The 22,805-nt window shown below is 44.6% G+C and overlaps 1 protein-coding gene across 11 annotated transcripts in view; it reads left to right on the top strand.

Annotated features, from left to right (window-relative positions):
• LOC110525695 (kinesin light chain 1) overlaps positions 1 to 22,805 on the top strand; it is a 55,099-nt gene that overhangs the window by 14,013 nt on the left and 18,281 nt on the right. For 9 of the 11 annotated variants that reach the window (XM_036980946.1, XM_021606083.2, XM_036980939.1 and 6 more), the window contains exons 2-9: positions 3,412 to 3,681; positions 4,124 to 4,354; positions 16,522 to 16,603; positions 17,097 to 17,325; positions 18,133 to 18,220; positions 19,072 to 19,173; positions 19,822 to 19,995; positions 20,815 to 20,914. In XM_036980946.1, coding sequence (XP_036836841.1) covers positions 3,436 to 3,681; positions 4,124 to 4,354; positions 16,522 to 16,603; positions 17,097 to 17,325; positions 18,133 to 18,220; positions 19,072 to 19,173; positions 19,822 to 19,995; positions 20,815 to 20,914 — 1,252 coding nt within the window. In that variant the 5' untranslated portion in view covers positions 3,412 to 3,435. The remainder of the gene's footprint in view (positions 1 to 3,411; positions 3,682 to 4,123; positions 4,355 to 16,521; positions 16,604 to 17,096; positions 17,326 to 18,132; positions 18,221 to 19,071; positions 19,174 to 19,821; positions 19,996 to 20,814; positions 20,915 to 22,805) is intronic. The other 2 variants (XM_021606092.2, XM_021606075.2) reach the window with 1 other exon arrangement.

The raw sequence follows: 22,805 nt of genomic DNA, 5'->3' as shown, positions 1-22,805 counted from the left end.
TTACCTTGGCTCCTTGCATCCACAAGGTCCTTTTGATGCTGCACTCGTGTAACAGGTGGTCAGCCTGCCACGCAGTCTCCCCGTGGATTGCAATGTAATCGGCGTCCAAAAAGGCAGATTACCGATTGTTATGAACTTGATATTGGCCCTAATTAATCCGCCATGCCGATTTAATTGGTCAACCTCTAATCTGTGTGCCCTCAGTCCACAGCCGGCCAACTGCAGCCCTGTCCTGCTCTGAACCTGGTGTTATTGGGATTGGCCCAAAGCATTCCCGCCTGCCAGCCTATCCACTAGAATTTGCCTATCCCATTCTCCCCCACGGCTGTTCATCATGGAAAGCAGGTCTATAGACAAGTTCACCTTCCACATACTGTAGTGTACATGAAGTCTATACAAATTATAGGAATAAGAGCAGCTGAGAAGTAAACAAGGCCAGTGTTACAGCCTACAGGCCTACAGTTTGTAAAGAATTTTTGTCTCGCCTGTTTTTGCATACAATTTTCTTAATTGTTTTGCCGTTGTAGTTATCTGTGATAAGGCTGGGTCTAACATTCTTCTATCAAGGCCACACAGAACAGTGAGTAATGTCTTTCATAGGGTACTCATTAAGGTTGCAGTAGTGACTCACTTTGGGCAGTTAGTAGCCTAGCCTAATCCTAGTATATTTGTTAGTCATGGCATAATTTTAACAGCATACAAGTAATGACCCATCTCACTGATGAAGTCTCTGAATCCTTTCATCTCTTATTGTATGTCCAGAAAATGTGTTAATTTGTCAGTCACGCATCCTCAGTCTTACGCTTACTGTGTCATGACTGGAGCAGAGAGATGACATCGTGCCTGCCTGTCACTGTGAAGGGCGGGTTCACTGAGCCACTGAGATGTAGACTGATGTTTTGTGTTCATGTTTTTTTTCATCTACATTAAACAAAAATATCAATGCAACATGCAACCATTTGAAATGTTTTACAGAGTTACAGTTCATATAAGGAAATCGGTCAATTGAAGTAAATGAATTAGGCCTTAATCTATGGATTTCACATGACTGGGAATACAGATATGCATCGGTTGGTCACAGATAGCTTTAAAAGAGAACCAGTCAGTATCTGGTGTGACCATTTGCCTCATGCAGCGCAACACATCTCATTCGCATAGGTTTGATCAGGCTGTCGATTGTGGCCTGTGTAATGTTCTCCCACTCTTCAGTGACTGTGAGAAGTTGCTGGATATTGGCGGGAACTGGAACATGCTGTTGTACGTGTCAATCCAGAGTATCCCAAACATGCTCAATGGGTGACATGTCTGAGTATGCAGGCCATGGAAGAACTGGGATATTTTCAGCTTCCAGGAATTGTGTACAGATCTTTGCGACATGGGGCCGTGCATTATCCTGCTGAAACATGAGGGGATGGTGGCGGATCTTGTTACGGGATCTCTTGTCCATTCAAATTGACATTGATAAAATGCAATTTTGTTCGTTGTACATAGCTTATGCCTGCCCCGTACCATAACCCCACTGCCACCATGGGACACTCTGTTCACAAAAGTGACATCAGTAAACCGCTCGCCCCTACACACGCCATCTGCACAGGTACAGTTGAAACCGGGATTAATCCGTGAAGAGCTCACTTCTCCAGCGCGCCAGTGGCCGTCGACGCTGAGCATTTGCCCACTGAAGACGATTACGATGCCGAACTGCAGTCAGGTCAAGACCTTGGTGAGGACAACGAGCATGCAGATGAGCTTCCCTGAGACGGTTTCTGATAGTTTGTGCAGAAAGTCTTCGGTTGTGCAAACCCTCATTTTCATCAGCTGTCCAGGTGGCTGGATGTGGCTTATGGTACGATGTTGGACGGAGCTTATGGTAGAGAAATTAACATAAAATTATCTGTCAACAGCTCTAGTGGCAGTCAGCATGCCAATTACGTGCTCCCTCAACTTGATACATCTGTGGTATTGTGTTGTGTGACACAACTGCACATTTTATTGTCCTATTATCCCCCGCACAAGGTGCACCTGTGTAATCATGCTGTTTGTCAGATTCTTGATATGCCACACTTGTCAGGTGGATGGATTATCTTGGCAAAGGAGAAATGCTCACTAACAGGGATGTAAACAATTTTGTACAAAGAAGTTGAGAGAAGCTTTTTGTCCGCAAGGAACAATAACGGGCTCTTTTTATTTCAGCTCATGAAACATGGGAAGAACACTTAGTGTTGCGTTTTGTATATTTTTGTTCAGTATAGATTTGACAGTACCCAGCTCCACTCCTGTCATACCTGACTGACACTGACTGCTGAGACAGTGCGCACTGATCAGTAGTGTGAAGATTGAATCCGTTGTAATTGAGGCCAGAGGTTGAGGCTTTAACTTTGACATGCATAGCATGGAAAGTGAAGGAGGTGCTGTACTTTGGCTCTGGAACTTCAATCCAGTCAAACCCTCTCCCGTCTCTCTGTGGATAGGGACTGTTAGGCTTATACGGGGCGTACACAACCCGACTTTCAAAATCCTAACATCGCTGAGACTCTCAATTTAAACAACCGTCTTTCCTGTTCTGCCAATGTAGTGGTGTGCACATTAAACAATGTTGTACAGACGGGTCACTTAATACAAGATTCTTCATCTCGATACCATGCTGTCTCGCGAAAACAGTGATTTTAGATTGTTTGAACTTCAGAGATGTAACGATTTGACGCTTTGGTTAAAGGCAAGCACGAAATCATACTAGTAGTAGTCATCGCTCCTGTTCAAGTGTCTACACATTCTGGTTGATGCGATAACTTCGTCTCTGGCGTGCTCATTGATTATTGCTCATCACAGTTCTCAAAACTTGCAGTTGCACATCTCACACTACAAGCGTATTGCAGATTTTGTGCCGATGTTTAATTTTTGATCAAACATGTTTTGAAAATATTGGGACGTCTGGGGAGGCTCCGACGGGATTGGTAGCCCTCAGATTGTGTCTCTGACCCCCTCACATTAAACGAGCGTCGGTGACGTCAGTGTGCCCCGAGTGGCAACGACATGGTGATTTTGGCTATGATCTCAAACTTCTCTGCGACAGCTAAATCGGGGCCATAATTATGTATTGTACGCCCGGCTAAATAGGCTCTGTGTAAGTGAACTCTGCTGTGTCGGAATACTAATCAAATGTGTTGTTTACTTGTCTTCTAATATGCCCTGCAATAATTGCCCCACTTGGATGCATAGTTTTATTTAATTGACATTTCTTTTCACCTGACATTGAGTGGGCCCATCTACCTTGCAAAACTTCAGATTCCGGGGAGTCTTCCAACCAAGTTTTTTTTGAAAGCCTGGGAATTTTGCAACCATATATATCTATCTCCTCTCTTCCAAGACATCAACCCACCCTTGTCCTCCTGTTTCCCCCTTCCTCTCCCCCAGGTCCCCCCTACGGTAGACTAGACGATGTCCACGATGGTGTACCCAAGGGAAGAGAAGCTAGAGAAGCTGTCCCAGGAGGAGATAATCTCCAACACCAAGCTGGTGATCCAGGGCCTGGAGGCATTGAAGAATGAGCACAACTCCATCCTGCACAGCCTGCTGGAGACCATCAAGTGCCTGAAGAAAGATGAGGCTAACCTGGTGCACGAGAAGTCCAGCCTTCTGCGCAAGTCTGTGGAGATGATCGAGCTGGGCCTTGGAGAAGCACAGGTATGTAAGCCTGAGGGAGGAGCTGAGTAGTTTGGTCTCATATCTATTTAATGCTGTCTTGCAAAATTTATTTGGTGTTAAAATTACCATTGGCTAGAGGTAGACAGTATAACAGATCTGGGATAAGGTTCTCTGCAAATGACTCAAGTTGGTTGCTGCTTTAACTTCTGAGGGTACTTATATTACACATCAACTTAATCTACAGTATATTAGACCAAGCTTAGGAAATCAGTCATGATTCACCCTTAACACAGCTGTCTGTTGTCTGTTAGGGTCTCTGTCTTTCACAAGGCTCTCTCTGCAATTGCCTTGTTCTCTTACCTCTAATACTATTTCTCCATCTGAGGAACCAGGGAGAACTAGGATGAAAGCGGACTGAAGAGAACCATGGACAGCTAGTGATGTGCAGTGGTTTGATAACCTCCTCCCCCCTTCTCCTCAGGTGATGATGGCCCTGTCCAACCACTTAAACGCGGTGGAGTCTGAAAAGCAGAAGCTGCGAGCCCAGGTGCGTCGGCTGTGCCAGGAGAACCAGTGGCTGAGGGACGAGCTGGCCAACACACAGCAGAAGCTGCAGAAGAGCGAACAGAGCGTGGCACAGCTGGAGGAGGAGAAGAAGCACCTAGAGTTCATGAACCAGCTCAAGAAGTACGACGAGGACGTCTCACCCACTGTGAGTTAACAAATGTGTGGATTCACGTATGCACGTACAATACCAGTCAAAAGTTTGGACAAACCTACTCATTCAAGAGTTTCTTTATTTTTATATTGTAGAATAATAGACATAAACTATGGGATCATGTAGTAACCAAAAAAGTGTTAAACAAATCTAAATATGTTTTATATTTGAGATTCTTCAAAGTAGCCACCCTTGATGACAGCTTTGCAGACTCTTGGCATTATCTCAACCAGCTTCATGACGTAGTCACCTGGAATGCATTTCAATTAACAGGTGTGCCTTAAGTTAATTTGTGGAGATTCATGCGTTTGAGCCTATCAATTGTGTTGTGACATGGTAGGGGTGGTATACAGAAGATAGCCCTCCTTGGTAAAAGACCAAGTCAATATTATGGCAAGAATAGCTCAAATGAGCAAAGAGAAATGAGCATCATTACTTTAAGACATGACGGTCAGTTAATGCGGAAAATTAAGAACCTAACGTTTCTTCAAGTGCACTCACAAACCATCAAGCGCTATGATGAAACTGGCTCTCATGAGGACCGCCACAGGAAAGGAAGACCCAGAGTTACCTCTGCTGCAAAGGATAAGTTCATTAGAGTTACCAGCCTCAGAAATTGCAGCCCAAATAAAGTAAGACATCTCAACATCAGCTGTTCATAGGAGACTGTGTGGCCTTTATGGTTGAATTGCTGCGAAGAAACCACTACTAAAGGACACCAATAAGAAGAAGAGACTTGTTTGGGCCAAGAAACACGAGCAATGGACACTAGACCGGTGAAAATTTAGAGATTTTTGGCTCCAAACTGTGTCTTTGTGAGACGCAGAGTAGGTGAATGGATCATCTCCACTTGTGGTTCCCACCGTGAAGCACGGAAGAGGAGGTGTGATGGTGTGGGAGTGCTTTGCTGGCAACGCCTAAGTTATTTAGAATTATAGGCCCACTTAACCAGCATGGCTACTACATCATTCTGCAGCGATACGCCATCCCATCTGATTTGCGCTTAGTCCCACTATCATTTGTTTTTCAATGACCCAAAACACACCTCCAGGCTGTGTAAGTGCTATTTGGCCAAGAAGGAGAGTGATGGAGTTCTGCATCAGATGACCTGGCCTCCACAATCACCCGACCCCAACCCAATTGAGATGGGTTTGGGTTGAGTTGGACCGCATAGTGAAGGAAAAGCAGCCTACTAGTGCTCAGCATGTGTTGGAAAAGCATTCCAGGTGAAGCTGTGTGAGAGAAGGCCAAGAGTGTGCAAGGCTGCCATCAAGGCAAAGAGTGGCTACTTTGAAGAATCTAAAATATATTTTGATTTGTTAACACTTTTTGGCTACTACATGAGTCCATGTGTTATTTCATAGTTTTGATGTCTTCACTATTATTCTACAATGTTGAAAATAGTACAAATAAAGAAAAACCCTTGAATGAGTAGGTTTGAAACTTTTGACTGTGTGTGTGTATATACATACATGCATACATACAGTTGAAGTCAGAAGTTTACATACACCTTAGCCAAATACATTTTAACTCAGTTTTTCACAATTCCAGACATTTAATCCCAATAAAAATTCCCTGTTTTAGGTCAGTTAGGATCACCACTTTTATTTTAAGAATGTGAAATGTCAGAATAATAGAAGAGCGAGTGATTTTTATTTCAGCTTTTGTTTCTTTCATCACATTCCCAGTGGGTCAGAAGTTTCCATACACTCAATTAGCATTTGGTAGCATTGCCTTTTAAATTGTTTAACTTGGGTCAAACATTTAGGGTAGCCTTCCACAAGCTTCCCACACTAAGTTGGTTGAATTTGGGCACATTCCTCCTGACAGAGCTGGTGTAACCGAGACAGTTTTGTAGGCTTCCTCGCTCGCACATGCCTTTTCAGTTCTGCCAACACATTTTCTATAGGATTGAGGTCAGGGCTTTGTGGTCAGGGCTTTGTGATTGTCACTCCAATACCTTGACTTTGTGGTTCTTAAGCCATTTTATCACAACTTTGAAAGTATGCTTGGGGTCATTGTCAATTTGGAAGACCCAATTGCGACCAAGCTTTAACAAGACTGATGTCTTGAGATGTTGCTTCAATATATCCACATAATTTTCCTCCCTCATGAAGCCATCTATTTTGTGAAGTGCACCAGGCCTTCCTGCAGCAAAGTACCCCCACAACATGATGCTGCCACCCGGTGCTTCATGGGTGGGATGGGATGGTGGAATTGATTTTCACTTTTCAAACCAAAGTACTTTCATCTCTAGGAGACAGAACGCGTCTCCTTCCTGAGCGGTATGACGGCTGCGTGGTCCCATGGTGTTTATACTTGCGTACTATTGTTTGTACAGATGAACGTGGTACCTTCAGGCGTATGGAAATCGCTGCCAGACTTGTATATTTTTTTAGGTTTTGGCTGATTTATTTTTATTTTCCCATGATGCTAAGCAAAGAGGCACGGAGTTTGAAGGTAGGCCTTGAAATGCATCCATAACTCAAATTATGTCAATAAGCCTAACAGAAGCTTCTAAAGCCATGACATAATTTTCTAGAATTTGCCAAGCTGTTTAAAGGCACATTCAACTTAGTGTATGTAAACTTCTGACTCACTGGAATTTTGATACAGTGAAATAATCTGTCTAAACAATTGTTGGAAAAATTACGTGTCATGCACCAAGTAGATGTCCTAACCAACTTGCCAAAACTAAAGTTTGTTAACAAGACATTTGTGGAGTGGTTGAACAACTAGTTTCAATGACTCCAACCTAGGTGTAAGTAAACTTCCGACTTCAACTGTATATACACACACACACACAGGTTATGGTGTGAGATTAATGCAGCCATCACGTCTTTACCGGGAAGGGGAAATGACCTGCATGGCCTTCATGGAAAGTGATTGGTCAGGGCCTCATTGATCCAGTGGTTGGAATGAATGCCCCTGGGTCATGTTAACTAGGGCATGCAACGTTTTACAACAAAAAATAGATGTTTCTTATTGGACAAGTCTAGGTTGTCGCTCCCTTTTTCAGTCCTTTCTTTGTCTTCTGTTTAATGCATATTGAAAATGACCCTGGCTGTATTCGTGAGTCTGTTTTAGAAGGTTGCAATGTTAACAACATTCAGATAGAACTGCATTTTGTAGGACAGATCATTTTCTGTCATATAGAATTGGCAGTTGTCAGGTTGATTCATTAAATGTATATCTGCAACGTTGTCACTGAATGTCATTGAATGCACCAGACTTTCTCCTTAGTCAGTCACTGAAGCTGTAATGGCCCACGCAATTACTGCTGCTTAACTCAGCAGGACCCGTTCCAGATTAATCTCCTCTGAGACCACAACCCTCACCCTGCTATTTATTTTAAGGTCTTTGAAGAGGTTGCCTGACTAAGAAAATGTTTAAATGCATATGGATGTGCGATTTTCCCCCTAGGGTTCTTGAAGAACGCTGACAATATAGAATTTAAAATCTCTTCTGGGTCGTGTCATTAGTTCATAAAACGTAACTGAATTTTGAAAAGGAATCAAATGGTTCAGGTTTTTTCCCCCACTGGTCTTGAGATGACTATGAATGAAAAAATATCTGGTGTTCAGAATATCTGAAGAATAAGTACTGATGACATTATACTGAATGCAAGATTTTTCCAACATGGCTGGTAAAGAAACCGCATGACAGCTGCTCAGACAGACATGCCTCAGAAATGGCGTTCTGTCATGCGTTCAGGACGCAGCTGTTTAGATAATTAGGAGAATATGCTTGTCATTCTCAGTCTCTCTCTATTCTAGTGTCACTTGACTGAATGATTGCCATGAGTGATTTTAATATTGTAGCGGTCAGGGGTGCCGGGCTGGCCCACAAGTGTGAAGTAGCACAAGCTCAGACCAAGGTGGACCTTTTCTCCAGGGAAACTACCCAGGACTTTTATTCATTAACAGAATGTGCCATCGTGCTGGGTAACAATAAAACCAAACCAAAAACCTAGCTCTTCCTTTGAGCCTTTCTACGTGTTTTTCTGGTCCCTCTGCTACCGGACAGCTAAGCTGTTTACCGGCATATCAAAGAAAATAAAACATTTATCTAACATACTTCTCCTTACTGGGGTCAGGTCTACAGCCAATTAACGGCCGGTAAGTTCTTGTCCCGTTTTGGTCTGATATCCCTTTCAGCATTAGAGGGCTCAGCGTTTCAGCTCTTGCTGCTCCAGGGACACAAGCAGATCTGGCCAAAGCCAGGTTAAAAACCTGTCTTGGGTCTCCACCCAACTTCCAAGTGAATTATTTTCAGGTGTGTAACTTACCCTTTCAGGCCACCCCCCTCTCCTGGCCAGCTGATGTAGCCAACGAGAAGGAATATAGTGGCCATCTCACACACCCACCCTTTCTGGGTAAGGTGGTTGTCGTCCACACTGCGTTCCTGCGGGACAGTGCGTCTGCATTCCCGTATTTTGACCCAGATCTGTGGACGTGAGAGAAACCACCTGGACACTATTGTTGGTCTCCTTGTTCCTGGACATCCAGACCAGAGGAGCATGGTCTGTGACCAGCGTGAGTGTTGTCCCAGGAGGTACTTTAACTTCTTCAATGCCCACAGCACCCCTAGGCACTCTTTCTCCACTGAGTATTTGGTCTCGTGGACACAGCTTCCGGCTGATTTATATAGGATGGTATGCTCCTCCCTGCATATTTATTGGGACAAGCCTGCGCCCACCCATTTGTCTGAGACATCAGAACTGGACCACCATCTCTCCCCCAAAGTCCAGCATCACCAAGACCAGTCTGGAACACAGGGCCTCCTTTGGGTTCTGGAAGGCTTCTTCCGCTTTGTCAGTCCACCTGACCAGGCTGGGCTGGGGCTTTTATGGTCAGGTCTGTGAAAGGACCAGCTACAGTTGCATAGTTAGGAATGCTGGTTAGCCTATCAAAGGTTTTTACCTGAGACTTGGTTTGTGGCTGTGGCCACTGTTGTTGGGCTTGAGCTTTCTTCTCTAGCAGTTTGACTTTGCCCCTCCCGATGGTGATGCCAGGTACTCTCCTTACTCAAGTCCCAGCCTGCATGTTTTTGCATTGGCGGTTGGACCTGCTCTGCGAAGTACCTCCAAGACAGCTTTGAGCTGCTTCAGGTGAGATTCCCACTTTGTGTACAGCCCTATCACGTTGTCCAAATATGCTGCCGAGTACTCACTGTGGGGCAGTGGTTCTTAACCTGGGTTCGATCGAACCCCAGGGGTTCGGTGAGTCGGTCTCAGGGGTTCGGCGGAGGTCAAGACACACATCCGATTAATATGATTCGTGATGACACGCTCCGCTTGGCCATCATTGGCTGCAGGTGATCACGCTACATTGCTTGGCCTATCTGTGCTGCAGGGAATTTGGTGCGCTCAGTAGTCGACTTGTGATTTCTTTCTTAATATTTTAATCCCTTCATACTTACTATGTTGAGCAAAAAAAGTGGTCGGACGAATATGTACAATATGGATTTACATGTATAACCGAACGTGATGGGAGTCAGTGTCCTAACTGCATGATTTGCAATGCCAAGTTGAGCAATTCTAGTCTAGCACCGGCAAAACTAAGATAACACTTCCTTAAGCTGCATGAGATGGAAAATACAAGAACACAACGCTCGCTGAATTCAAGGTGAAGAGAGTCAGATTTGATGAAAAGGCTACTCTGCCTGTTCTCGGCTTTGTACCCATCAACAAACCGATCCTCACAGCATCGTACGAAGTTGCTTACCTGATCGCAAAGCAGGGCAAACCACACACCATTGGTGAAACACTCATAAAACCAGCTGCGTTGAAGATGGCGAATATCATGCTGGGAAAAGAGGCCGAAGTTAAGTTATCCCAAATTCCTCTTTCAAATGACACCATCAGCGACAGAATAGAGGACATGAGCAAAGACATCTTGGCTCAAGTAGTTGCAGATCTGATTTCAAGCCCGGCAAAATTCAGCCTTCAACTCGACGAGACCACAGACGTTTCCAATCTAAGCCAGCTTGCTGTATTCGTGCGCTATGTGAAAGACGACGTGATAAAGGAAGAATTTTTATTTTGTAAGCCTCTTACAACAACAACAACTAAGGCAGCCGATGTGAAGAAACTTGTGGATGACTTCTTCAAAGACAACAATCTTTCGTGGGATATGGTTTCTGCAGTTTGTTCGGACGGAGCTCCAGTCATGCTGGGAAGAAAGTCTGGTTTTGGTGCGCTAGTGAAAGCCGATGCACCACACCATTGTTACGCATTGTATTCTGCACAGGCATGCGTTGGCAACAAAAAGCTTGCCTCCAAAACTGGCGCAAGTATTAAAAATTGTAGTGGACTGCGTGAACTAGTGCTCTGCGGCATCGCATCTTCAGTGAGCTGTGTAAAGAAATGGGCTCTGAATCCGAGGTACTTCTGTACCATTCTAACGTTAGGTGGTTATCCCGGGGACAGGTGCTGAATCGTGTTTTTGCCGTGCGTGTGGAATTAGCCCTGTTTTTGCAAGAGCACCAACATTGTCATGCAGATTGCTTCAAAAATTCTGAGTTCATTCTCATTTTAGCGTACAAGGCCGATATCTTCGCAGCTCTCAATCATCTCAATCAAAAGATTTCATACCTTTTGTTACAACATATCTTTGCGAGCAATCCTTTTCGAGGATGCTGGACATAAAAACAAAGCAAAGGAACAGACTTTGTTGCGAAAATGACATGAGAGTGGCACTTGCCAAGGTGAAGCCGCGCATTTCTGAACTGGTCTCTGAAAGGCAACAGCAGAAGTCACACTGATTTGCAGTAAATATTCATTATGTTTTTGTTTTTGTGTGAAAATGATCATCTGTGTGAAAATGTTTTGATGATTTTGTTCTTTGAACACAGTGATGTTGATGCACGGTTAATTTTGTGCACCAGTCAAATATATACCTATGTTTTGAATTTGATTTTTTTTTTCAATTAAGAAGGGTTTGGTGAATGCGCATATGAAACTGGTGGGGTTCAGTACCTCCAACAAGGTTAAGAACCACTGCTGTGGGGTCTCAGGACCCTAGCTGTTAGCCTCTGAAAAGTAGGCGAAGCTCCATGCAGGCCGAAGGGTAAAACCGTGTAATGGGACAGCACTGTATGTGTGGCAAAGGCAGTCTTCTCCCCCCTTTTTTTGAGCCACGGGAACCTGCCATTACCCCTTAGTAAGATCCAGGGTGCTGATATACTAGTCGCTGCCAAAGCGGTCAGTCAGCTCATCTACACCGGCATAGGATAAGCGTCACATCTTGATATCTTATTTAGTTTTCAGAAGTCAAAATCAAATCAAATGTATTTATATAGCCCTTCGTACATCAGCTGATATCTCAAAGTGCTGTACAGAAACCCAGCCTAAAACCCCAAACAGCAGGCAATGCAGGTGTAGGAGCACGGTGGCTAGGAAAAACTCCCTAGAAAGGCCAAAATCTAGGAAGAAACCTAGAGAGGAACCAGGCTATGTGGGGTGGCCAGTCCTCTTCTGGCTGTGGAGATTATAACAGAACATGGCCAAGATGTTCATAAATGACCAGCATGGTCAAATAATAATAATTACAGGCGGAACAGTTGAAACTGGAGCAGCAGCACGGCCAGGTGGACTGGGGACAGCAAGGAGTTATCATGTCAGGTAGTCCTGAGGCTCAGGTCCTCCGAGAGAGAAAGAAAGTGAGAATTAGAGAGAGCATACTTAAATTCACACAGGACACCAGATAGGACAGGAGAAGTACTCCAGATATAACAAACTGACCCTAGCCCCCTGACACACACTACTGCAGCATAAATACTGGAGGCTGAGACCGGAGGGGTCAGGAGACACTGTGGCCCCATCCGAGGACACCCCCGGACAGGGCCAAACAGGAAGGATATAACCCCACCCACTTTGCCAAAGCACAGCCCCCACACCACTATAGGGATATCTTCAACCACCAACTTACCATCCTGAGACAAGGCCGAGTATAGCCCACAAAGATCTCCACCACGGCACAACCCAACGGGGGGAGCCAACCCAGACAGGAAGATCACATCAGTGACTCAACCCACTCAAGTGACGCACCCCTCCTAGGGACGGTATGAAAGAGCCCTAGTAAGCCAGTGACTCAGCCCCTGTAATAGGGTTAGAGGCAGAGAATCCCAGTGGAAAGAGAGGAACCGGCCAGGCAGATACAGCAAGGGCGGTTCGTTGCTCCAGAGCCTTTCCGTTCACCTTCACACTCCTGGGCCAGAATACACTCAATCATATGACTCACTGAAGAGATGAGTCTTCAGTAAAGACTTACAGGTTGAGACCGAGTTTGAGTCTCTCACATGGGTAGGCAGACCATTCCATAAAAATTGAGCTCTACAGGAGAAAGCCCTGCCTCCAGCTGTTTGCTTAGAAATTCTAGGGACAATTAGGAGGCCTGCGTCTTGTGACCGCAGCGTACGTGCAGGTATGTACGGCAGGACCAAATCCGAGAGAGAGGTAGGAGCAAGCCCATGCAATGCTTTGTAGGTTAGCAGTAAAACCTTGAAATCAGCCCTTGCCTTGACAGGAAGCCAGTGTAGGGGGGCTAGCACTGGAGTAATATGATCACATTTTTTGGTTCTAGTCAGGGTTCTAGCAGCCGTATTTAGCACTAACTGAAGTTTATTTAGTGCTTTAGCCAGAAAGTAGAGCATTGCAGTAGTCTAACCTAGAAGTGACAAAAGCATGGATACATTTTTCTGCATCATTTTTGGACCGAAAGTTTCTGATTTTTGCAATGTTACGTAGATGGAAAAAAGCTGTCCTTGAAACAGTCTTGATATGTTCGTCAAAAGGCAGATCAGGGTCCAGAGTAACGCCAGGGTCCTTCAGTTTTATTTGAGACGACTGTACAACCATTAAGATTAATTGTCAGATTCAACAGAAGATCTCTTTTTGTTTCTTGGGACCTAGAACAAGCATCTCTGTTTTGTCTGAGTTTAAAAGTAGAAAATTTGCAGCCATCCACTTCCTGAATGTCTGAAACACATGCTTCTAGCGAGGGCAATTTTGGGGATTCACCATGTTTCATTGAAATGTACAGCTGTGTGTCATCCGCATAGCAGTGAAAGTTAACATTATGTTTTCGAATGACATCCCCAAGAGGTAAAATATATAATGAAAACAATAGTGGTCCTAAAACGGAACCTTGAGGAACACCGAAATTTACAGTTGATTTGTGAGAGGACAAACTATTCACAGAGACAAAATGATATCTTTCCGACAGATAAGATCTAAACCAGGCCAGAACTTGTCCGTGTAGACCAATTTGGGTTTCCAATCTCTCCAAAAGAATGTGGTGATCGATGGTATCAAAAGCAGCACTAAGGTCTAGGAGCATGAGGACAGATGCAGAGCCTCGGTCTGATGCCATTAAATGGTCATTTACCACCTTCACAAGTGCAGTCTCAGTGCTATGATGGGGTCTAAAACCAGACTGAAGCATTTTGTATACTTTGTTTGTCTTCAGGAAGGCAGTGAGTTGCTGCGCAAGTCCTTGCAAAACCTTACTGACCCGTCCAGCTTTGGTACTAAGAAGATGAGGCTGCACTATTTACTCTGGGACGGCTCGATATTCCCCATCTTTAGCATCTGGTGGTCCTCCTTTTTGATGGCCTCCAGTCTGGCCTCTAGGACCCTATAAGGCCATAATGTTTCCTTTCTGGGTTCTGTGTGGATGTGGTGGTGCTTCAAGGTTGTGTACCCTGGGAAGGGAGAGAGGTCCCTGCTCTGGTCCACTAGTTCCCCCATCTCTTGCCGCTGTAGTTTTGTAATTTGCGTGTTGATTGCAACCTCCTTTCGAGCTGCTTCTGTGCGGACAGGCAACTCGTCTGAAGAACAACACCAGTCCCTTGGCAATCCCTTTCGAGGTCATAGTTCTTATGGGAATGGCCTATGGTTAGTGGGTGGCATAGTCTAGAATCACCAGGATCTATTGGTGCCCTTTGGTGGACTTCACCAGGGGCCCCAGCAGGTCCGTTGTGATTCTCTCAAAGGGGACATCTATAATAAGAAGAGGGATTAGAGGATGTGTGCTTTAGATGCACTGAGTTGCCATTCGGGACACGACGGACAATAGTCCCCCATGGCTCTTACTACTCCCAACCAGTAGAAGCGCCAGAGGATCCTGTCCTTTGTCTTCTGGACCCCCAGATTGCCTCCAAGGACATCAGAGTTGGATAATTTGCAATATGGTGGGGTCATACTGCCTTTGGACCAATAACAGTTCGTTAACTTTAGAATTGACTTATTTAGCATAATACAACAGCTGCCTCTTAATCACAAATCAAGGATATCTTAATTCGCTCACCCCAGGGATCATCTTTCCATCTACTTCAGTGACCTGGCTCCTCGCTTGGGTGAGGTTGGGGTCTTCCAGCGGTAGACAGTTGAACCGGGCCTTCTGCTTCCCAACAGTTTAGAAAGGAGGACAATCGTGACCCACCAGAAGGTGTACCGGGAGGTTGGGCACTACCCCTACTTGAAGTTGATAGTTCCATTGAGGGGTTGTAAGCTTCCACTGCCGTGTTATACTCCTTGGTGTCCCCACGAATGCAGGACACTGCCACGGGATTCTCTGGGGTACGATTGTGCTCACCTACTAGCTGTGGCTGTATCAACGACACCGTATTGCCGGTGTCCAACAGGGCTTCTGCATCTCTTCCATCTACTTTGGTTGGGAATGTGGGGGCTGGTGACTCCTCCCAACAGGTCATTAAGTGACATGGCCTCCCCCCAACTGGGTCTGTGGCGTGGGCATGGGTTAATTTCTACACGCATAACTTAGGTCTGGGCTTAGCCCGAACATATGTCGTCAGGGCGACTCCATCTCTGGGCGTGAGGCAGGGGTCTCTTGTTACCTTAGCTTACCCTCAGTCTTGTCTGTCTTACCAGATTTCAGCATATCCATTGTGGTCTGGTGGCACTCCACTAGGAGGACTAGTTGGTACATGGATTGTGGATTGCCCTGGCTGGCCACCTTCTTGGCCCGTAGGAAGTGGTCCATTACCACTCTCCTCCACACTAGGCCCTGAGGGGTCACTCTGCAAACAGGCCTTCGCCAGCCACATAAGGTAGTGCATCTGGGCCCTAACTGACTGGATGGGGACAAAGGTCCATTCATGGAACTCCAAGACCTGGCTAATCAACGTGTAGCCATGCTGTGCCAGAATCGCTGCCTAACCTCCTTGTTACCTTTTAGCTTGATCATCTGATAGGTCATAGTAGGACCGGTGTGCATCTCTAGCCAGGAAGGGTCCATGCAGCCCAGCCCAGGTGCTCTCGGGCCAACCCTCCCATGTTGCGGTTCTCTGAGGCAAGAGGTAGGCTTCCACATCATCCGCCTCCGTAATTTTCAGCAGGAGCCTTCCCATGTTGGGTCCACTGGCTGGGGTTGCCTGTGGAGCACCAGTGGTGATGGTCTGTAAATGGACCAGGAACCTAGCATTTGTAATGAACTCCCTGTGTATGTCATACTGGGCCTGGCTGTCATGAGCCAGCTGCTTGAGGTTCTCCATGATATGGAATTACATCAGTCTTTTGTCACTTAGCCCTCCAAACCCAGAGATTTAATGCCTGCATTCTCCACCAGTGTAGCGGTCAGGGGTGCCGGGCTGGCCCACAAGTGACGATAATGTGAAGTAGCACAAGCTTAGACCAAGGTGGACCTTTTCTCCAGGGAAACTACCCAGGACTTTTATTCATTAACAGAATATAAACCAAAAACAGAATCAAAACCGAGCCTTTCTACATGATTCCTCCGGTCCGTCTCTGCTACTGGACAGCAAAGCTGTTTGCCGGCATATAAAACAGAAATCTAGCAGTCTTGTTCTTACTGGGGTCAGGTCTACTGCCAAGTAACGTCCGGTAGGTTCTTGTCTCGTTGGGTCTGATATCCCTCTCCGCATTAGAGGGCTCAGCATTTCAGCTCTTGCTGCTCCAGGGACACAAGCAGATCTGGCCAAAGCCAGGTTAAAAACAGCCACCACCCAACCTCCAAGCTAATTATATTCAGGTGTGGTTAATTAGGCTCTTACCATTCCGGGCCACCCTCTCTCCTGGCCAGCAGATGTAGCCAACAAATATTCAGATTTTACGTGGCTGTTCATGGTAGTCGAGTGCTTGTGTTAATTGGGCTAATGACTGGTGATGTGTCTCTCAGCAGGAGGAGAAGGATGGCGAGCCACCAAAGGACTCTCTGGATGATCTCTTCCCCAACGATGAAGAGGAGCAAGGCCAAGGCAGTAAGAACCACTGACATCATTACTAGCCGTCCATGACATCGCTGTACTTTTTAGGATGCTTCCCAAATGTAAATGAGATGTTAATCTCAATGTGACCTCTGTGGTTAAATAAAGGATAACAATAATGTCAGCCTACCCTCAACCCTATCAAGTGCACTACTTTTGACAAGAGCCCATAGGCTGCCATTTGGGACACAGTCTTAGATATAATTGTAGATCCTTGGCTTGTAATGTATTATTGGAGTTCTGCTACTCAACTGCAATAAAAAAAAATGCACTGTTGTAGAAAGGATTTCTCCCTCACACACACACACACACACACACACACACACACACACACACAATTACCTCTGCACATTGTTTATTGTGGCAACATTTCAGTCTTTCACTTTCACTGCACTGTTCGGTTGACCTTGTTATTGGTAACAGTGTCCTTCGTCTTCTTGTTGACATGCCCTTTGCTCTGTGTCCCCTCCTTCCTTCACCCCCACAGTGCAGCACCAGCACAACAGTGCTGCGGTGGCCGCAGCCCAACAGGGAGGCTATGAGATCCCAGCCCGCCTGAGGACCCTCCACAATCTGGTGATCCAGTATGCCTCCCAGGGGCGCTACGAGGTGGCCGTGCCCCTCTGCAAACAGGCCCTGGAGGACCTGGAGAAGACCTCCGGACACGACCACCCTGATGTCGCCACCATGCTCAATATACTGGCCCTTGTCTACAGGTGAGGCCTGGCATTCTCGTGATCTATATCAGGGTCGTGTTCATTAGGGCACCTAGCAGACAATGATTTAAAGACCCAATGCAGACATTTTTTTCTAAATCAAATCATTTCTGGATAACAATTGAAGTACCTTTAAAATGGGCGTAAATAGCTTTTTAACATGACACTTTTCTCATGCAAGAATTTAGCTAGGACAGTCTGAGAGTAGTCTGAGTTGGGAGGGGCAAACTGAAAACTATGTTATTGGCAGTGGTTTGGAACTCTTATTGGCCTGTTAACAAATTTACCGCATGGTGATGTCACTCCTGCCCATGCAAACCTGCTGATTAGAAGGTCCTGGGTAGGTCCTGTGTAAATTTGTATTTTCAACTGGCAACTATCAAGAAATAACACTGATCAAATGTTCTCACACTTTTACTGTTAGTTTCATCAGCAGTTGTACAATATCATGCAAAACACAGGAAAGACTACATTTTGACTGCACTGGGCCTTTTAAAGTGTTTTGTAACAAGTTTTTATATTGGACAAGACTACAAAGTCCCACCCTGTTTCATTCAGTTTTCTTCCATTTTGTTTGTGCCTAGGGACAATGCTGCATGGTTTTCCTGTTATTTTGTTCAGTTTGCCTTGCTAGGTTTTCCTATTTGCAGTCTTTGTAGGATTTGTAGTATTAATCCTTCATTGCTTATATACTATACTGGCTTAATTTCTGCATTTCAATGCATGCAGTGAAGATGGCGCAATATGACTTTGCGGTGTGCTTGTATGCTGAGGTTATATTGGATCTCGCGCTCTCTCTCTCTCTAGGGATCAGAACAAATACAAAGAGGCTGCCCATCTGCTCAACGACGCTCTGTCCATCCGGGAGAAGACTCTCGGCAAAGACCACCCTGCTGTAAGCAAGGACCCTCTTCATGACAACCACACTATGTGGACAGACTGACCCATATGTGGAATAAAAAGATTTGTCATCGGGTGTTAGTTTATAATAGCCAGAATGGCTTGGTGGGCTTTGTCACTGGGGAGCCAATAATGTACAAGCCCGCCTTACTTACCGTCCCACACTACGTCTGTATATGCATTTCTTTCTTTATCCACACCAATTCCTGATATGGATTTATGTTGCTAGTCTCTTACCTGAAGGTCATCAATCACAACTGTTCAATACCCTTTCACCTAAACCCAGAGCTAATGCATTTCCAAAACAACCTCACACACAGAGAAATGGTCCTTAGGTGTTTCTGACCACTTCATCAACATCCATGAGAATGATCCATAACAATCGGCTGCATCCCAAATGGAACACTATTCTCTATTTAGTACAATACTTTTGACCAGGGCCCCTAGAGTGCTTTATGTAGGGTGCCATTTGGGACAAAGACTCGTATGCTGCTGGTGTAGTCAAGACAAAGGAAGGATGACTATGTTTTTGTTGAAGAATAAGGGTTGGAGGAAGTCAATTTGAAGCATGCGCTAGGTGCCATGCCCCTCTCTCCCCCTCCCTCTCTCTCCCTGGTCCTCTAGACAAACTAATGAAAACACTGTTGGCTATAGGAATCTCACTTATACCAGACCCAAGTGACGGATAGCTAAAACATGTTAGACTGGGCAATATCCATGTTATGGTCTTGATACATCACCTGATGACATAGATGGAAATATTGATATTATATAAAAATGGTTACTGGTTAGTGACAACTCCAAGTAGTCTAATCCTTGTTGTGTGTGTTTGTTCCTGTCATCCAGGTTGCTGCTACACTCAACAACCTGGCCGTGCTCTATGGAAAGAGGGGCAAGTACAAGGAGGCCGAGCCACTGTGCAAGAGAGCTTTGGAGATAAGAGAAAAGGTAGATCATATCCCTGGACCTCATCTATTGCTACCCTGACATAATATTGCTCAGATAACCTGAAAACACACACTTATCTAGGCTTCAGTTCTGATAGAAACTCTCGCAGAATGATATTCCTGTGACGTGATGATTATAATTACCAGGGAGGAGAGAGGGGTTTGGAAGAAAAGAGAGAAAGAACAGTGCGGCCGTAACGTAGCAGATACGTTCTGTGCCTCAGAGCCCCAAACAACTCGCTCCATATTGATCTGGGTTTTATTATTTATTTGCTTCTTTTGAGTGGAGAAACCTTATGTTGACTGCTGGAAGAGACTTGGGGATATTATTTAATTAAGCAGATTAGAACACAATCAAAGGTTGAGACATACTTGAATGTTAAACAACAAAACAGTTAAGCTCTCTGCCTGCAGCACTAAGATAGTTGTATAATATGCTTAGAAAAAGCTACTGACTTGTGTTAATGTTTTGGCAGTTTTTATTTGACCGTTTTATACCGGTTTTGGTTGAATTTCTGTTATTTTGCCATTTTAATTATGTGATTCGTTCATGCAACCACATAGATAATTACATGGATACTGTATTGACCTTCCTGGTTGCCAGACAACATATAAATATATATACCTCTTATGTTTTTGTCCCTCTCAGGTGCTGGGCAAGGACCACCCAGATGTGGCTAAGCAGCTGAACAACCTGGCCCTGCTGTGTCAGAACCAGGGCAAGTATGAAGAGGTGGAGTACTACTACTGCCGCGCCCTGGAGATCTATGAGTGCAGACTGGGTCCCGACGATGCCAATGTGGCCAAGACCAAGAACAACCTGGTGAGTACTACTGGGCAACACTTAGGTGGTGGTCAATAGGCACCAAACCAAATAAAATTTACTGAAACAGGGAGAGGGACTACCTGGACTTGTCCAATTAGAAAACAAATGATCATGTGCATAGTCATTCACTTACAAAATCACACCCATATAAACCATGTGTGGATTAGTTTGAATTTGCATGTTTGGTTAGAGTCAGGGTTTCTGTGTCCCTAGATTAGTTATGTTCCTGTGGGAGTGGCTTGTAATTACAGTTGTAGATGCTTAAGATGCTTGCCCAGAGTTTTGATAGATTGTAAATAGAAGCATCACTTCACATTCAGCTGTGGAGTTTCAACGTTCGTATTCTTAAAGACACAGAATTTGATTCAGTCAGGATGAACCATCTATATTGGATACTTTTAGATTTTGCTTCACATTCAAAGCATGATTGACACACAGTGGCACCTTTGCTTTGTAGTTAATTGAACTTGTTGCTCTAAAAAAGGGGAAAACGGTCTCAATTAGTATGTAAAGCAAACTGGTGCACTGCACAAGGTCACTAGAGCTTTGTCTATTCTCCGCCAGCTTTCAGAGTCCCGTAAGCTAGTCTCGTCCGCCCATTCATATCTTGTCTGCTTTATGATTCATTGAGGTGTTGTATTGAGACCCAGAGGCAGGTGCAGCAGTGCTATATCATTGTTCATGAGCCCCTGATCTACACTGGGGAAATATGTGGATGGATGGATTGGCCATGTTCTTTCAGGGAACACAGTGTGATTCAATACCCTCATTTTGATACAACATTGATACTTTTTTTCTCTCCTCTTTTCTCTCCAGGCATCCTGCTTTCTCAAGCAGGGGAAATACAAAGAGGCTGAGATTCTGTACAAAGAGATTCTGACCCGTGCCCATGAGAAAGAATTTGGATCTGTCGATGGTAAGAAGAACTGAGTTCTACTGTATGATCCAACGCATCTGATGGGTTCTGATTTGAAATATTGTTAATCATCAGGGAACCTATGGAAAGGAGGTCCACAGTCTGGTTGTTACACCAGAAGTTAATGGTTATCTGTAGGAGGAATGTATATGGTGGAGTCAATTAAGGTTGGATATGAGCCAAATTGCATTTCCTACGTCAATGCTTTTCAATGAAGCTCTTACCTCAGAAGGGGAATAACAGGTAACTGCCCAAATAAAGGAAACACCAACAAAGTCAATCAATCAAATGTATTTATAAAGCCCTTCTTACATCAGCTGATGTCACTAAGTGCTGTACAGAAACCCAGCCTAAAACCCCAAACAGCAAGCAATGCAGGTGTAGAAGCACCCTAGAAAGGCCAGAACCTAGAGAGGAACCAGGCTACGAGGGGTGGCCAGTCCTCTTCTGGCTGTGCCGGGTGGAGATTATAACAGAACATGGCCAAGATGTTCATAGATGACCAGCAGGGTCAAATAATAATAGTGTCTTAATGTCTTAGGGTGTTAGGCCACCATGAGCCAGCTTAAATGCACCTTGGCATAGATTTATACAAATGTCTGGAACTCTACTGGAGGGATGCAACACTATTTTTCCATAAGAAAGTCCATAATTTGGTGTTTTGATTGTGGTGGAAAACACTGTCTCAGGCACCACTCCAGAATCTCCCAGAAGTGTTCAGTTGGGTTGAGATCTGGTGACTGAGACAGCCATGTTATATGGTTTCCACTGTGTTCATGCTCATCAAACCATTCAATGACCACCCGTGCCCTGTGGATGGAGGATTTGTGATCCTTTGGTGGCATAGCCATAGTAGCTAAAATAATGGCCTGATGGGATGTTAATTGCATAATTAACTCTGGAACCATACCTGTGTGGAAGCACCTGCTTTCAATATACTTTGTATTCCTAATTTATTCAAGTGTTTCCAATATTTTGGCATTTACCTGTAGTTTTCCATGATCAAGATATGAGCAGAACTGGTGGAGGTGGTAGGGCAGGGCTCCCTTAGAAAGATGTCATGTTTTTACAACATGCAAATCTTCCTGATATGCCTCTTGTCTTACTGCTCGTCTTTCCCCAGCTAACAGGGTCACTGACGGACACAGGGTTAAAAAATGGACAGTGTTCTAAACAGTGACGTTGGTTCGTCAAGGCAAGGCTCGCCCACCAGGATAGGATTTTTCAAGAGACCATTCTGAACAAAATAAAGAGGGGTTTTCCTGGTTTAACATGAACTTTCCTTGCTCTTATTCTTTTTACAATAAACTTGGTTAAACTCTGCTATTTAATGGTCTGCCTCAAGCGATTCGATATCCTACTTTGGAATGTCGCTTTGGTACAAAAATAGAAAGAGTTGGCACAAGGGAACATTAACGCTGACAGAGCAAAACTAAAAGAGTTTGGTGGATTCTCGAAATTGCCTCAAGGCTTGTTCATGAATTGGGACAAGGCTCTCTTTGTTTCTGTTGGTTTCGTGAAGTTTAGACAAAGTAGGTGCAGTATAACAATTTTACCATGTGTCATATATTATCTTTGTCTTTTTATTCTTAAAATGGACTATTTGTGACCTCTGTCTCAATTTGCAACATAACTTACTTGATTGGTCCAGTTTCAATGAGAGAAACTGTATTTAGCAGGTTACATTTAATCTCTAGGAGAAATGTTAATGGTACAGTCAATTTCTTGTGAAAGTCCCAAGTCTTGATCGTTAATAGTTCAGAATACCTATTGGTTTGAAACAATGACACTTTAAAATGACAACTTTTATTCCGTCTGAAGAGTGCTGCGTCACACACTTTAAAGAATAGAAATGAGAGGTGCACTGCCTGGTCCTCAGAGCATATACAGT

The sequence above is a fragment of the Oncorhynchus mykiss genome, chromosome 1 (assembly GCF_013265735.2).
Source record: "Oncorhynchus mykiss isolate Arlee chromosome 1, USDA_OmykA_1.1, whole genome shotgun sequence".
Lineage (NCBI taxonomy): Eukaryota > Metazoa > Chordata > Actinopteri > Salmoniformes > Salmonidae > Oncorhynchus > Oncorhynchus mykiss.
Note: the sequence above shows the minus strand (reverse complement) of the source record. Positions and strands in the feature narration are given on the sequence as shown.